Genomic DNA, 17674 nt, shown 5'->3' with positions numbered 1-17674 from the left:
CTTTTGAAGGGTAGTAAGTAGAGTGACCATTAATAGAGGGTATCAAAGTGATATTCTAACGTTTAGTTTAACGGTCATGTAAGTAAATTTCTTTTAAGTTGGTCAATTTTTACGAACTTTTTGTTATTTAAGCAGTTTAGTTAGTTTAGTAACTTTTTATTTTGCCTTTTCGTTCTCAATCGTTTTCATTATGGAAATGTCTTCTTGTAATTGCCTATTGCAGGAGTATTCCTCTCCTTTGTTTAATATTGAATATCAGTCGATTATCATTTCAAAATTGACTTGTCATTGGCTCACAAAATCTCCTACAATCAAAATTATCATAAAAAAAGGCCGAAGTATCCCCACTTCTCATGTTACTAAAATTATTGCAATTAACAAACATTCATTAACTAACTCTCATCAAAACAATCATTTAACATGAAACTAGCATTAAAAATTTAAAATGGTTCTAAACTCCCAGCTCATGTCAACACTAACCTTGCAAAAACAACAATTAAATAGAATGACATAATCATCAAGCATATCAATAAGAGCAACTTTTCACCATTGAAAATTCCATTTCCAATAAAATCATTATAGCTATAAGAATCAAGCAAATGAATGATTCAAGGATCATTGTTCTTAAAGCAATTCATGACAAGGATTTCAATAAGTCGGGCCTTGAAAATGCTAATTGATTTGGAAGACCAAGCACCTCTGTCTTGAATATCCTTGATAGAGAAATAGACCTGTGGGGTAGAAAATTGAAGTCCTTGTTGTGACCTTTTCACGCCATCACCCCATTGCAAATGGGTACCCCCTCTTTTAGCTTATAGTCATTAAGTTAGTCAAGTTTCGATGTTAATTTTAGCAGTTCAATGCTTTAAAAGACTGAGGGGTGGTAAAAAAATTAACCAGTGAACTTGCAATCTTTGTTGTAACCCCTTTTCAGAATAAAATTTAAATAATATTAAAATTAAATTATATTCAATATTCAAATAATATTAATATTTGATGATCTTGAACAACATTTAATATTTAGTAATATTCAAATTATAATGTTTATTAATACTTAATAATATTTATTCAAAAACTAATAAAACAAAATAATACATAATTATTATTCAAAACAAACAATTAAAAATAATATTATCAAAAACAAAAAATAAATAAAGATGAATCAGTCACCAGGAAACTAACTTAATAAAGGAGCCACCATATTATAAGGGGGTCAGTTTAATAAAAGAATCCCAAACTAAAGATTTGTTAAAGTGTCAACGGTTTACATGACACAGTAAGGATATTTAAGGACCACAATTTGAAATTGCAACAAGGAGGAATAAGTGGAAACATAAACATACAAAGGAAGTAGTAAAGGGAACAATGAGAACTAATATGAGATCTTTCTAGTGCCAAGTCACCATAAAAAGAACATGAAATTATAAAAAAATATAATAAGAAGCATCCATAATAAAGGGAATACATTACTCATGCTAAGGGGAAAATAGGTAAGGTGCCAAGTGAGTGGACATACAAGGGAAGATAAAGCATACCCATATTTCATTATTAAATTAAATCAAATTATGTTATTAAATATATAGGTAATAAGGTAGGAATGTATTTGTATATAAAATATATGTTATTTCTTTTAATATAAGGTGAACAAATATGTTTATATATAGATAGAGAAAAAACATTTTTTAATTTTGGGTCTCTCCTTTATAATAAAATAAATGATAAAGAATGAATTTTAAATAAGTAGACTTAATATATATACTAAGGAATTTCTTGCGGATCAATTAAGTGGACTAAACAAAGGAAGGTAAGAAGGTATATTGTGAATTATGTTTAGGAATTACATTTGTAATTGTAATTATGAATTTCCTTTCATAATTTATGCTTATGGATAATCTATATGTACACACATATACAAATATAAATACGTATATGTAAAGGTAGAATCCTAAATGGATAGCACACACAACTTGATGGTTAAAGGTTTAAGATCAAGAAAGTCCCTTTTTAGGGAAGAGACTGATCTTAATATGGTTCTTTAAGGCCGGAATATTCCATCAAGGGTAACATATGCATATGTCATAAGGGCCCTAGATAGAATCCATCTCTTCTAGGAAGGACCTAAGAGGGAGCACTCCATAGAAGATAGAGAAGTAATGAAGGATGGTACTAGGCTTGATTATATATCATTTTGGACCTGGAGATCCTCGGGAGGCTTATTGATCCTAATGTGGAGACGTCTTTAAGGTTGAGGTTAAAATAGAGGTTAGAATAGTAGACCTAGATTTATTTTTGTTTGAATTCTAACATTTATTTTGCTGGTATTTCTTATGCCAAACTAACCCTAATAGTGGGGACATTAAAATCTTAAAGAGGGAACGTTATAATTGAAGTCCGTTTGGATCAAACTATAGTGGGTTAAACATAAAATCTTATGTGTATTTAGATTTTGACTAGCTAACTACTCCAAAATCCTATAGAAGGCATAGTCCATGGACAAGGGTTATAAAAATCCTTATATAAATTTATTTTCCTCACTTAAAAATGTCAATATCCTAGGAAAAAAGCATTTTTTCTTTAAAAAAATACACAAAATCCAGACTTATAAATTTATAATGAATTTGCCCACTTCAATTGGCCTTTCTCTGAAAGATTTCCAAGTCTCAAGGTTGAAGTCCTAACATACTATGAATTTCCACCATGTTGGATGATATTTGAATGAAATTTTTTAAGTGTTAGAGAAATCCAAACAGGGGCTGATTTTCCCCAAGTCAAGGGTCATTTTTCCCCCAAGACTAAGTTTGGATGTTGTCCAAGCAGCCATTGATTTTCCCCCAATGGTAAGTTTGGAGAGAAATTTTTCTAAGTATGGAATCAATACACAATAAGGTCTTTTTTCCCTTAAAGGCAATAATGTCGAATTTAAAAATTCCCAAGTGTTGGGAACTATCCAAGCATGGGTCGAATTTCTTTTTGGGAGCTAGAAGTTGGTATTCCCTACTTGGCTCAAGTTTCTCCTTTCAGGAAAAGAAGAAGACGGAATGCTTTCTACATATGAGAATAAGCTTGTCTCATCCTAGTCGATTTTCCCACACTTTGGAAAGATAGAATTGAATAGTGAATGCCAGCTTGGATTTATGAATGGAGATTGTGGACTTTGCCAAATTTTGAAGGATCCATACATGGATCTATTTTCCTCCATAAGGCATTATTTTATTAATTAATTAATATGTGGTGGAAATTTATAAAATAAATTTGGAATCTTCTAAGCGGAGTATTTTGTTGATCCCACATTGCTTGTGGGAAGCAAATCAAATGCTAAACACCTTTAAAAATCTATCAGCTGTAGTGAAGAAACCATGAAGATTCAGAAGGGCTGAGACAAAGGGGCTGAAATTTAAAGCAAGAGGCCAAAAGTAAGAGATTGATCCAGCTATGGGTAGTTGGAGATGAAGTTAAGAAGTTTTTATCATTAAAGGGGGCTGATATTATTGTGCTTGAGGTAAGTGGTATGCAGGCCCAAATCTGAAGTATCCTCCATTACTGATCAGTTTTGTTGCCAAAATTATCAAGATTTCTCCAACATCCCATTCTTTCCATTAATGATTGCAGGTCTGACAGTAACATTTTCTGAGGCTAGGGAAACCATTGAGGGACTAAAACTAAGGCATTTGCTGGTCCAAAATCTGAAAATAATCTGAGCTAGGCAATTTTTGGAAAATTCATAGAAAATTATTAAGCCTCCAAATCTGCCCAAGCATGGTTGCTGAGTCTTCCCTTGCCAATTGCTGAGCATTTCCAACCATTTTCAGACCTTGGAGGGTTGTGGTAAGTAGATTCCATGCAAAAATCTGAGGGTTAGGTTTGAAAATCAAATTTTTCCACCAAAATCTAGGTTTGTTTTGCAAAAAACTGATTGCAGACCATAAGGAAGCATTTTTCTGAGTTTTTGAAGGCAAGAGGGGGCTAAAAGTGTTTCTTCAGACTGAAATCTGAGAATTTCTCTAAATGAGGTGATTTATTTGGAATATCATAGAAAATTCTCTGGCACTTAAACCATTCCCAACTTGATTGCAGACCAATTACATGGTCAAACTCTGATTTTTAACACTGATTCCAAGAATAAAGGTGCCAAGGATGTAAATTTTCGGACTGTCTGAAAACCTCCATAGGGTCAACTGTTGAGAAAAATATTTGAGTTCATTCCTTATCCACAAGACTAATAGATCATTATTGCAGCCCCTTCCAAGTGTTTTGATGCCTATTCCAAGTTCAAGAGAGCTCTGAAATGCATCTTGTCTTCAGACTAAAATCTGAAGCATCCACAAGGGGGGATTTTGGCAAAAATCTTCATAAATTATTCACTCACCAAATCATTGAGGAGGCTATTACCAAGTGACCTGTAGATGTTCTTGCACAATAATCACTAACTTTGAAGGCCCATTATCCCGAGAAGATAAGTTGCAGATATTTATTCAAAAAATCAGAAATTTGACAAATGGTTTATCCAAGCTATATTTATTCATACTCCCATTGAACTCATAAGTGCTGAGTGAATCTTGTTTGAATTATTGTTAGGACTGATGAATAGATGTTTTCAGACTTATCCATTGATCGTATTCAGAAAATCAAAACCTATTGGGGTCTGGATTTCGGACATAGAGGGAGATTTTCTCAACATTGCCAATGCAATCATGACCAGTCAAGCCCCCATTTGCAAATCAACCATGTGGCTAGATAATATCCATGTCATTCTAGATGAAATCAACAATTTTACCATTAAACATATATAGCAAGAGGCAACTGCTGAAGTAAATCTTTTAGCCAACCATGCAATTGACCAAAACATACAATCCATTATTTTGAATGATGCCTCCTCTTGGATTGGTCTTCACGGGACTAACAACACAGAAATTTGAATGGAAGATAAATGGAATAATATAAATAGGAATATTCTATCATTAGCACAAATTAAGCATTCACAAGAGCTAATAAAGGCCATATACATCTTTTTGTTCACTCTCTGTTTGTATTGTTTTTGATATATGACAATGGGAGCTACTCTCTATAGGTAGCAATTTTCTCTATCTGTGTGTGTGTGTGTACATGAATATATATATGTGTGTGTATTGAGAAAATTGCTACTTCTAGGAGGTAGCTCCCACCTTCGTATATTAATAACAGTATATTTATGTATACACATGTACATGCATTGATGTCTTCTGAAGGGCAAGCGGGTTTCAACTAGCAGTTCCAATTCTATGGGATTAACCTGCCTGATCCAGAAACAAAGGATGGGAGTTAAGTAGCTATAATGGTAGGTCGCCTTACTATTCTAAGGGCAGCTGCTAGAACCTAACACCTAACTGGGGCCTTTGGTTCAATAGAGCATCCTATCTATAGTTGTCCTCCCACTGGTTCTCGTTCATTAGGGAGGCTCCCACCTTCCAACAAGATATGGACTCTCCACCAGAGCATCCTTCACCCCCAGGCAGCCCTACAATTCTATGGGGCTGGGGGGGGCTCTCCAAACTCCAAACTGATCCAACTATCCCAGGACCATTGCCCATTCTAAGTTTGGGATGTCGATACTCAACAATGGCCCCTCCTTCCCCAACCCTTCCCACATACAATTATTAGAAAAAGGGGAACTCAATAATAGGGGCCCCACTATCTGCAATCTCCTCTAGAGACGGAGCAACACCCACCCCAACAATAGCTTTAAACTGGTCACCGCACAGCGGGGGAGAAGATTCTATATGATGTGGTGGTCCTACTGCATTATTCTACCCCTGTGCATGCATGTGCAGGGAGGATCTATCCTATATGATATAGAGCTGGCTCATTATTAAATACTATATCCCATGATAAATTTCTCCAATCGTCACATGGATCTATACGCAGAAAGGGTACTTGGACGTTTTTCGCTGATATTGAAAGTTGGAGACTGGTCCATCATTTTGTTCAGGCTGACATTGTTAGCTTCTTTGACATGATCCCGCATGAAAAATTGTTAACAATACTTTCTCTGCCATGTCGAATGAGATAGGAGAGATAAGAATTCATCAAGGATTGGTCGGATGGGCCAGAAATGGGTTAAGCAGGTCTAGCAGAACATACATACATACACATATATAGATATAGATATAGATATAGATATAGATATAGATAGATATATGTTGAGCAAATTGCTACCTATAGGGGGTAGCTCCCATCTTCATATATTAGAAATGCTACAACAATATATATATATATATATAGGCATAAATTTTGATCCATAAATCTCAGAGTCAGAAGTTTATATGAAATTTAAATCTGATGCATAAAAAATCTACCATTGATCTTCCTAGATGAATTGTGCATTTGTAATTTTATATCAAGTTTGTTGGAGAGAAATGCAAAGACATTATTTTATCTTGATCGACAACTAAGGTAACTGCATTTAGTTTTCAAGTTCCTCATTTCTGAATGAATTATACTATAGTTCCTCACCAAGCATTTAGCTTGATTAGAAAAGAAATCAATTGCACCAAAGTTCACTATTAAAAACAAAAAATTTGAAGATTTGTAATAATCACCATCAGCAAGTTGGTGTGCTGTAAAAATTGCGTCTTCAATTCTTTTGAGATACCTGAAATTAAAGAACATATGTGTAATCAAATATATACCACTCACTTCATCTAGGGTTGTCAAATTTTAACTACCAAATTTGTGGAATCGACATTATTGAAGCTAGGGCCCAGTACAATAGACCATAAAAGTTAATGAAGAAACTGTTGTGCATACCAGTCTAGGACTGGCCTTGGACAAAGTGTTCCTTTCCAATAATTCCAATCTAATAGGCCAGCTGCATTTCGTAGCCAATCAGGTCGAGAAACATTGGCAACAACAGTCCGAATACCTTTTGCTTCCAAGGAAAATGCCAATTGTCGATAATCACTTGAATTATTCCCCAATCCCTGTGTTCATTATGGACTCGTCATTTCTAGAGAAGATTGATAAGAAGAGCGATCACAGAAAGATAATATGAAGTTAAGAACCACACTGATAATCATTATCCCAAATTACCTTGTAGCTTGAGAAAGCCAGGCCAATCAGAAAATTGTAAGGATAAATATTAAAGCTAGGAGCATAAAAATAAAAAATTTAAGGTTTCTACTGAAGGAAAGAATTTTGAAATCTTGGAGTACTCGTATTTTGTACAAATACTTTGTGGAATGGAATAACTAGGTTATAGGCAAATCATTTGAGGGGTATCTCTCACTTCAAATCTACACATATATGAAGGAACCTGTAATTATATGAAGCAACAAGGAGGAGAACCCATATAAGAGCCTGCTTAAAAGACAACTATACAACATTGGAAACCATTGGAAACACTTTAAAAACAAACTTTATCAAGTCATTCTAATCAAACTTTTGCATTTGAATCTATTCGCTAATATTTAAAACCTGTTTCTAAAAGTTAAGTCAAAGATATTCATGAAACAATTTGTGGAGTAATATCATAAAGAAAGCTTGAAAAATTAACACACCTCTATGGTATCCAGTATCCCTAATGTGGATTTATGTATTTTATCAAATTCCTTTGTACTTTTCTGAACTTCAAAACAGAAACAAAATTCAAACTATTAGTAATGCTGATATAAACAGTATTTGATGAAAAACTTTTGAAACTTCCCAGTGAATGATAACACTCAGATCAGATATTACTGGTAATCAGGAGGATAGAAGTTTGTAACCTAGCCAAATGATATTTTACATTGATGTTACATTGAACTGAATATAAAACCTCAGAAATAGAAGCCAGATATCATTCACAAACTGCCTCGAATAGATGATTCACAATTTATAAAATTTTGACAATGATTGTGATTTGTATGGTTGTCCCTGTACTATTATAAACCTGTCTGAATCTATACAGACCTGCAGAGCAGCAAACAAAAGATGTATGGAAGCAGGAAAGAGGTTTGAGGTTGTCAAATACTGGTTGCTCCATATTGAGATGATGGAATCAGCAACCAATGATCTTGAAGGGGCATGTAGCATGTGTTTATGACAGTAGAGGAGTGTGAATTGACCATCAAACTGTAAAATCTCATCCTAGAAGTGTAGCACACCAAAGCTAGACAATAAATCTGCAATAAATATGGACAATCAGCCTCCAAACTAGACACAGCTTTTGAAATTATTAAAATCCCTCTCCTCAATGGCACTGAGGGAAATAGTAATGTTTCCCAGCTCCAATAACCCTAAAAATGGCTATCTAGGGTTTCCTGGAAAAATAGCAACCCTGAAAATCAGCAACCAGCTAATTGCTTGCAATACTGTAACTGCTAATGCCAATGCTGAAATGATGCAAAACAAACTCTAATTGAGTGTGTCATTAATAAGAAATGGTCCAAAAATTTTCTGTCCCATAGGCTATTTTTAGCCTCGTGGACGTTAAAATTTTATCTATCTATCTAATTATATGGAATTGCCCATGCAAGGGGCAAGGGTTTTTGTCCTAACTTCTAAGTGTGAGCAGCCAAGGGTTTCTGTCCTTGAATGCAGATCAAATTCAAGCTCAAAACAATGAATTGCTCAAATGAAATTGGATGATCTAGACGAAGCTTTATTTTTAGATCTGTGAGGCTTTTCAGTGATTTTTTCAGCAAAAATTGTTGGTCTTGTTTCTGGTGTAAAGAAAGTGTTTCTTAATTCATGCTGACAGGTATTTGCAATGCTGCAATACCACATGACAATGGCTTTCATGACCAATGGAGATTTTTGCATGTTTTTCCTCAAAAATTGTGATTTTTCATTTTTCTGATGTAAAGGATTTTACTTAATTTTTTCCAAAACTTGTGTTTTTCTTTGTCATGGATTTCCAGTTTTTTCATGGTTTATTGTAAATTGTGGAGTTTCACTGTTTTTTCCTCAAAACGAAGGTTTTTAACTTCTTTTCACAAAATTGTGTCTTTTGGTCTTGGACAAATTGTGGTTTCTTGCAAAGTAATTGGATTGCGCCTAAGCTTTCTACGGCAAACATTGTCATACCAGAGTTCTTGATGATCTTTCACAAAATCATGTGTGATCTCCAGTTTGCATCAAGGGTTTGATGACTTTTCCACAAAATCATGGTGGTGTTTTGCAACAATTTATTTTGATGATTTTTAGCACAATCATGTTTTCAATATGCTTTGCCAAATTTTTATCAACAAAAGTCAAATTTCTTTAAGAGAAGTTGATCTCACTCTCTAGATAACAGGAGCGAAGGCTTGGTTACCCAACATCATACTAGAAGGAACTCAACTTGTTCTTATTAGAGTAAAATCTCTCTAATTTTGTCTCTCTCTTCTGTAGATTTACTTCTATTTCTAATGGTCACTCTTCTATGTTTCCTATTCTCTCTCTGTTCATTATGGAAACTTTTTCTCTCTTCAGAATGTTTCTATTTCCCTCTCTTTATTCGTTATAGAAACATTCTTGTGTATACTTGTATATATAGATCATTTATGATTTATGTTTAATAACACATTCATTATTTAAATTATTGAAATTTTCTAACTTGTTTTTCGAAGTAGGTTTTGAAAATCTTTAATTTCTTCATGAAATTTTTAGACTCTTAAGATATTCAATATCCTTTGCCTGGTGTGTAAAAAGATTTGTTTGCAAGGATTTTTTTTTAGAAATCCATCTAGGGTTTTTGTATTTTTTTTTTTTCTCTAGGGCTTTTCTCCTAGAACTCGTGCATCATCTGCCTTTCCCCTACCCATGCAACCAGCTTCTTCTAAAACACGACTGGCTTTTTGGTGTTTTTGGGCCTGCATTAGACCATTTTTGTGAGCCCCTTTTCTGCAAAGTTGTGTCCTTTTTTGGGCATTTTCGAACTATTTTTTTCTACACATCTACAAAGGGCGGCGTCTAGGTTTTTTACAACCCTCTATCATTGATTTCCGGCCAGAAGAAGTTCTATTTTCCACCATTTTTACAATCAAATCTGTTATTTTTTTGGTTTTTCCAAAATGACTAGGGTTTCTTTCGAAACTCTCTTTTTCTGTGTCATTTTTGAAAACAAATTGGACATTCGTGGTGGTTTTATGCAAATCTCAACTGGGTCAGGGTGCATGAGCCAGCGGATTTAGAATATTATTTCATATTCTTTCTAAATTTTTTGAGCTCTCTTCTAGGTGTCCTTTCATTTGTTTTGGATCTTCCATCAATCTACCTCAAAGTTCATACCTTTTCAGATATTCACGTTTTTTGCATAAAAAACGTGTCATGGCATCTCTCACCAATCTTCTCTTAGAAGGCAATCAGCGATTCAACGGAAAGAACTACTACACCTAGAAGTATAGAACGATGACAATCTTCGAGTACCATCACCTTGAGGCACTTGTTCTGGGTATAACACTCGTCCTACCACAATCAATGCTACCACAATCTTCGAGTACCATCACCTTGAGGCACTTGTTCTGGGTACTAAAACTCGTCCTACCACAAACCATTATTGCATAACATAGAAAGTGGGTTCCCCTGCAAATTTTTTGTTTTGAAGTTAGATTGACCATTAAGGAAGGGTATTAAGATGAAATCTCTCTAATTTTGTTTCTCTCTCTTTTGTAGATTTACTACTATTTGTAATGGCCATTCTTCTTCTATGTTTCTGTATTCTCACTCTATTCATTGTGGAAACTTTCTCTTTCTCTCTTCAAAATGTTTCTATTTCTCTCTTTGTTCGTTATAGAAACATTCTTGTATATACTTGTATATATAAATCATTTATGATCTTAGTTTAATAACACATTCATTATTTTACCACAATAGTTCTAGCACTTGGTCATGTACAAAAGCTTTGTAGATAAGATAATGATATTAATGTCCAACAACAAATCAACAAAGAGTCCAAGGGACTGGAAGATTACAACATGAATGAAAAGCAACCCAGCAAGAGCACCAAATGGTGTCCGAGAAAGAGCGAACAAGAAAGCAAAGAAAGAGAAGAACAACAAATGAGAGAAGGACTAGATATCCTTTCTCAGTAAAAAGAAATCCAGCACCAAAGGATAAGGCCCAAGGCGACTAGGGGTCTGGGCCCATCTCTAAGTAACACTAGAGATAGGGTGCTACTATCTGGTGAATCCACGACGAGGTCTAATAGATCTGATATGCCCAAAAACGGGTGTAGCAAGTGGCCACTTCATGCTCCTGGAGGGTGACATGGACAAGAAAAAGGCGGTGATGAGAAGATCTGAGGCTTGGCTCTGAGGAAACATGAGTTGTAAAGTGTGGTCATAGAGCTGCGAAGTCTCCCAGAGGTAAAGCGCTAAACACTGCTGGTCAAAATAATTGAAAAAGGCTGAAAGGGATTTGCAGTCTCTGAATAATCAATGGAACCTACCTTTAATCTCATAGTAGAAAGCAATTGGTTGATCAAAAGTCCAACTAGGGAGGGCCTCAATAGCAAGTTCATGTTGCATAACATTGTAAATAGGAGTCAACCTTTTATGCATTCATGACCAAATATCTACAAGTATTTTGTAAAGTAGTTAGTACAAGGACCATTAAGAGAGGGTATTATAATATAATATGTTTTTTATTAAGAAAATAGGTTTTGAAGGGCCCCTAAAACCCTATACATAGACACAAAAGATTAAGACATTAAGTCCATGGCAACTAACAGAGACAAAACCAAACAAGACTGGCCACCGAACAAAGGCCAGCCACGAAAAGACAAAAGACAACAACTAAAGTATAGCTAACAATAACAGCAAGAAATAGAAAACACAACCAGCACTAGAGAGACCATAAGGGACATTAACCCGTGTTCTTAAGAAGCTTTGCAGCCTGAATTTCCAGCTAGTCCATCTGACCAACAACTTCTTTGATTTGTAGAACCTCATTTGAAGGAGCAGCTACCATCTGTCTAGTATTTGATCTGGTCCTCTTCCATGGACCCTCTTTACTATCACTAGGGCCACCAAGCTCCTTAGGGACTTTGACGATGGCCTTCTCACCAGGAGAGTTCTCCAAATTGCTAATGAGAATCTTGATGTGCTGGTTAGAAGCCTTAAGAATATTATAACTTTGATTAACAATGTTTTTCAAGGAGTCCTCATAACTGTTTTCCTTGTTATCCAGCTCCATAACTTTAGCCTCCAGCCTGTAGGAAGCCACCATGTCTATTAAAGATCCCATACCAGGGCTCTCCTTGTTAGCAACGATTTCCTTTTGATAATTAGCTTTTCCCTCCAGGGCCATCGCCCTCTCTTTGATGTCATTAATCTCATGAACCAGCCATTTGATGGACCTAAAGTTGTCCAAAGCGCTAGTACAAACATTGTAAAGAACATTCATGTCCACCTCTTTACTGGAGCCACTTAGAATCAACATCAAGGGGTCAATTAGTTCACTAAGGTCAGCCTTACCCGGCTCCACTTCCTTAACCATAAGATCAATTTTTTCTCTTGCAATACCAAGCCTCGCAGATTTCAGAGCCATGTTATTCCAAACAATCTTCCTGCCTCTAGGAAGAGAATGAGATCTAGATGGAGGAAGGGGGGGCAGGGGACTCAACAGTAGGAGGTTGATCTTGCATAACAGGAGAAGCATTCATGTCCTATTTATCTTCATCACTAGGAGGGGAGTGAACCCCATGTTGATACTGGAAATTCCGAGGAATATTCGAGCCCATCTTATCACTCTCACTTCTCTGCTGCTTCTGCCTTTTGCTAGGGAGTTGAAATCTCTTGATATTTCCCACATCTTTAGCGTCTGTGTCCATCTCAAAATCATCATCATCATAGTCGTCAGAGGAAATGACAACTTTAATTTGTTTCTTTGTCACCTGGGTTTTCTTTCTAGCAAGAATCCCTTTACCTTTTTTCTTCTTATACTTTTTCCCATTTTTCTTTGTGCTAGAACCCACTTCATCTTCTTCATCAATTTCCATATCATCTTCCTAGTCCACATATTCCTCATCAGAGGAAATATCCTTCTTGACCTGCTTCATAGTCGAGGTGATTTTCTTCTCTTTTTTAACAGAATTGTAGGGGTTTTTCAAGTTGGACCCTTCCCTTTTGTAATGTCCCCATTTTGGAAATAATTTGATTTAATTAATTTAATTAATTAAGTTGTCCAAAATAATGAATATTTTATGAGAATGGCTAATTAATTATTTTAATTAAATAAATAAGTAGTATTAAGTTAATTATTTATAAAGTTAACAAATAAATAAATATTAAAAGGTAACTTTATATTTAATTAATTTAATAAAGTGACTTGAATTATAAAATATTTTATAAAGTCACTTCAGAAATAAAATAATGTTATAGAAGTTTCTGGAGAAAGTGGAGAAAAAATAATAAGTAGGCATCCCGGGCTTCATTCTCGGTAGGTAAATTTGTTGTTGTTGATGTTGATCTTTGATGGTTGTGGAGCCTAGGGTTTCTGCAGTTGTCTTTGGCCATTGAGAACGAGAACTCTCAATTGGTGAGCAATTTTGAGGGTGTGAAATATCACTTGAATTATTGCAAAGTTGAGGAAGTTGCTTCAAACTTTCTACTTGTACTTGAAAGCAAAATTTTATGGCCCTTGGCCAAATTTTGGTAGTATCGATTTGAGGAAATCTATTGCAGATTTTGGAGGCATTTTGGAGCTTTGGAATTTCATCATTGGGTCAATTTCATTTATTGCACATTGCTGTTATAGTTACCAATCTTTTTCAAATTTTAATGGAGGACAATTTTGCATATCATATTCAAATTTTTCCTTGTATGGCCTCATTCGGGTATTGTTTCTTTGTAGGTACTTGGGCATTCATCTTGGGAGAGCTTGGCAATTGTTTTCGCGTATTTTGGAGTAGCTCTCAGGTTGCTTGTAAATAATTTCAGTGGTCTGATATACTACAGAAGGACACCAATGGCAAGACATTTTGGTTCATAGCTCATCATTGAAGCATGTTGTGGTTCTCGGTATTGTTGCATTCAATTACTATCGCCAAGACAATCATTTCAAGGACCAATGCGAGGAGCCTAGAGTCTACATTTATTTATCTAAAGTATTGCCAAGCAAGAATAGGGGTGACACTTCAAGGGAGTTGATTTCTTCATTTGGTGCGGTCTTCATCATCAACAAGTGTTACAATCAAGTCTCCAACTCTTCTACAATTTGTGTACTAGGTTTCTCAAGTCAATTGTTGCATATATATTGCATTTTAGATTTCATACTAAGGTTGCATTTGTACTCAGAAAATTGCATGGTTTGCATATGTTGTAATGCTAAGAGTCTTGGCCATTTCATACTAGCATTGTAGTTGACATTATATGTACAATATGCGAGACATAAGTTGTTGGTCTGATATAGTTGTAATTGAATATGTTTTTTATCATTCATGATCAGCTTATTAGTTTGCATGCCAATTGTTTGACAAAATGTTAATTGGTTGTAGGTTCTCTTTTTGGCATAAATAATGTTATAATTTTGCATACCAAGTGTTTGTCTTAATGCCACTTGGCTATAAGTGCATTAATGCCATCTTAGGTTGCATCCAAAGTGTTTGTCATAATTACTAGTTGTTGTAGCTGCATATTGCAAATAGTTTCAGTCACATATATGCATTGAATATTGTCAAAATAAGTTGCACATTCATGTTAGGTCATTGTTTAGTCAATTTTGAGTCTTCTTGCAAGCATTATCATTGATGCTAATTGAAGAACGAGTCATTAAAGCAAACTGAAATATTATATCAGTCATTTAACCCTTGTATGTGAAGTGTTTGACAAAATTTCAAAGGCCAAAAATTAAAAATTTTCAATCAGATTTGAGCAGGGTCATTACAGTTGTATCAGAGCGGTCTCTTGCCATCCTGTTGGGTGAAGAACGAAGACATTATGGCTATTTCTAGGATGCAGTTAAATGCCTTGATGGGAGAATTGGAGAAGCTTATACAAAGTCAAAAAAAGATGGCCGAATCGCTCTCACCAGCAACCATAGACAAAATTGCAAGTTATATGACTTCCATTTATAAGAAGTCTAAGGTGGAAGAACAAGAGGTCTCTACAAGTGAGGTATCTAGAAACCTCTACAAGTAGTTTGCAGCAGTTGGTGACTAGCATATAGCCGAATCTAGGGAGGACAAAAATCAGACCAGCTTGGAGGAAGATGTTGGGCACACAATACTTCAGGAGGACTTCAAAGATGAAGAAGAGCAAGAGGTGTTTGAAGACCAATTAGTTTTATTAGAGCATCCACATGAAGATATGGTTTTTTGTGATGGTTCAATAGGTGAGTTTAACATTGCTTCTTCTTATCATCATAAAGAATCAGATTGTAGTTCAATGAATGTTGATTCATATGGAAGTCTATTGCAGGCACAAGATATAAGGGAGGATATGGAATTTGATCCTCTACCTAGTGGAGCAGCCACTAGTGTTTTTCCTTCACATAATGAAGGCGGCATTCTATAATGGCATGATGTAATAACAGATTGGTTTGAGGACAGCAACTTAGTGCATTATCTTTCTCATGAATAGGAAGCTTCTGATCATGAACAAGCCAAAGATACGATATCATTTCTTGATCACAGCACTACACCCATTGGAGAACATGAAGATATCAAGAGGACTGATTTTGTGTACTTTGGCATTGAAGAGATTAGAAGGTCCAAAGTGATGAATGATGAGTGGATGAGGAAGGCCAAGCAAGTTAGGTTAGTGGCTGCTAAGGCAAGACAACACCTTCAAGTTATGAAAGAAAAAGTCAATCTCTCCAACTTGGCAAGACAAAAAGGAGTAGATAACATTAAAAGACTCCTTGCTCAAGGGAAGGATGCATTTTGTGATGAGGTTGATCACTCTTTTGAGGAGGACATTGATAATAATGATTACACTCTTAGTGGACCAGCCACCCAAGAGTTGTCCTTGGAGGGTTATGAAGGCATCTACAACTCATCTTTGGATTGGTTACCTATTTCATACGATAGGCCAGCTATCTACTTGTTGGTTGGTGACTTACTTCCGATCTCAGATGGTGATTCTAAGTTTGGCAGGTTTTCTACTTTGTTCTCTCATGATGATTACCATTTGATTCAGGACTTGGGGACTTGCTACATTTTGGAGATGAAAGGTATCAGAGTGGCACAACGGAAAGGAATGGGAGGTGGCTTTCCAATAGTATGGGCGCATCAGATTTATCATCACAATTTTGGGGTTGCGTTGATTCAACAGGTTGTGCTTGTGCTACTAGAGCGTTTGGTGATGATTGGGACATTACACAGGTCTTCACTTGGAATCCAAGTGGAGGAGAATGGTACTTGTTGCTAAGATTGCTTGGGGACAAGTTTTGGAGGTAATTTGATTTAATTAATTTAATTAATTAAGTTGTCCAAAATAATGAATATTTTATGAGGATGACTAATTAGTTATTTTAATTATATAAATAAGTGGTCTTAAGTTAATTATTTATAAAGTTATCATATAAATAAATATTAGAAGGTAACTTTATATTTAATTAATTTAATAAAGTGACTTGAATTATAAAATATTTTATAAAGTCACTTAATAAATTAATTAATGTTCTAGAAGTTTCTGGAGAAAGTGGAGAAAAAGAATAAATAGGCATCTTGGGCTTCATTCTCGGCAGGCAAATTTGTTATTGTTGATGTTGATGTTTGATGGTTGTGGAGCCTAGGTTTTCTGTAATTGTCTTTGGCCATTGAGAACGAAAACTCTCAATTGGTGAGCAATTTTGAGGGTGTGAAATATCACTTGAATTATTGCAAAGTTGAGGAAGTCGTTTCAGACTTTCTACTTGTACTTGAAAACAAAATTTTATGGCCCTTGGCCAAATTTTGGTGGTATCGATTTGAGGAAATCTATTGCAGATTTTGGAGGCATTTTGGAGCTTTGGAATTTCATCATTGGGTCGATTTCATTTATTGCACATTGTTGTTATAGTTACCAGTCTTTTTCAGATATTAATGGAGGACAATTTTGCATATCATATTCAGATTTTTGTTTGTATGGCCTCATTCGGGTATTGTTTCTTTGTGGGTATTTAAGCATTCATCTTGGGAGAGCTTGGCAATTGTTTTGGCATATTTTGGAGTAGTTATCAAGTTGCTGGTAAATAATTTCAGTGGTCTGATATACTACAGAAAGGGCACCATTGGCAAGACATTTTGGTTCATAGCCCATCATTGAAGCATCCTATAGTTCTAGGTATTGTTGCATTCAATTGCTATCGTTGAGACAATCATTTCAAGGACCAATTCGAGGAGCCTAGAGTCTGCATTTATTTATCTAAAGTATTGCCATGCAAGAATAGGGGCGACACTTCAAGGGAGTCAATTTCTTCATTTGGAGGGGTCTTCATCATCAACAAGTGTTACAATCAAGTCTCCAGCTCTTCTACAATTTGTGTACCAGGTTTCTCAAGTCAATTTTTGCATATATATTGCATTTTAGATTTAATACTAAGGCTGCATTTGTACTCAGAAAATTACATAGTTTGCATATGTTGTAATGCCAAGAGTCTTGGCCATTTCATACTAGTATTGTAGTTGACATTATATGTGCAATAAGGGAGACATAAGTTACTGGTCTGATATAGTTGTAACTGAATATGTTTTTTATCATTCATGATCGGCATATTAGTTTGCATGGCAATTGTTTGACAAAATGTCAATTGGCTG

General features: G+C 35.2%; 1 protein-coding gene across 1 annotated transcript in view; it reads right to left on the bottom strand.

Annotated features, from left to right (window-relative positions):
* The window catches only part of LOC149575057 (alpha/beta-Hydrolases superfamily protein), a 159083-nt gene that overhangs the window by 135064 nt on the left and 6345 nt on the right, over nucleotides 1–17674 (bottom strand). The window contains exons 2-3 of the mRNA XM_089814924.1: nucleotides 6784–6956; nucleotides 6576–6628 (exon numbers count right to left, since the gene is read on the bottom strand). Of these exons, the coding sequence (XP_089671050.1) occupies nucleotides 6576–6628; nucleotides 6784–6956 (226 nt within the window). The remainder of the gene's footprint in view (nucleotides 1–6575; nucleotides 6629–6783; nucleotides 6957–17674) is intronic.

The sequence above is a fragment of the Cupressus sempervirens genome, chromosome 2 (assembly GCF_028749045.1).
Source record: "Cupressus sempervirens isolate cs-2001-9-10 chromosome 2, ASM2874904v1, whole genome shotgun sequence".
Taxonomy (NCBI): Eukaryota; Viridiplantae; Streptophyta; class Pinopsida; order Cupressales; family Cupressaceae; genus Cupressus; species Cupressus sempervirens.
Note: the sequence above shows the minus strand (reverse complement) of the source record. Positions and strands in the feature narration are given on the sequence as shown.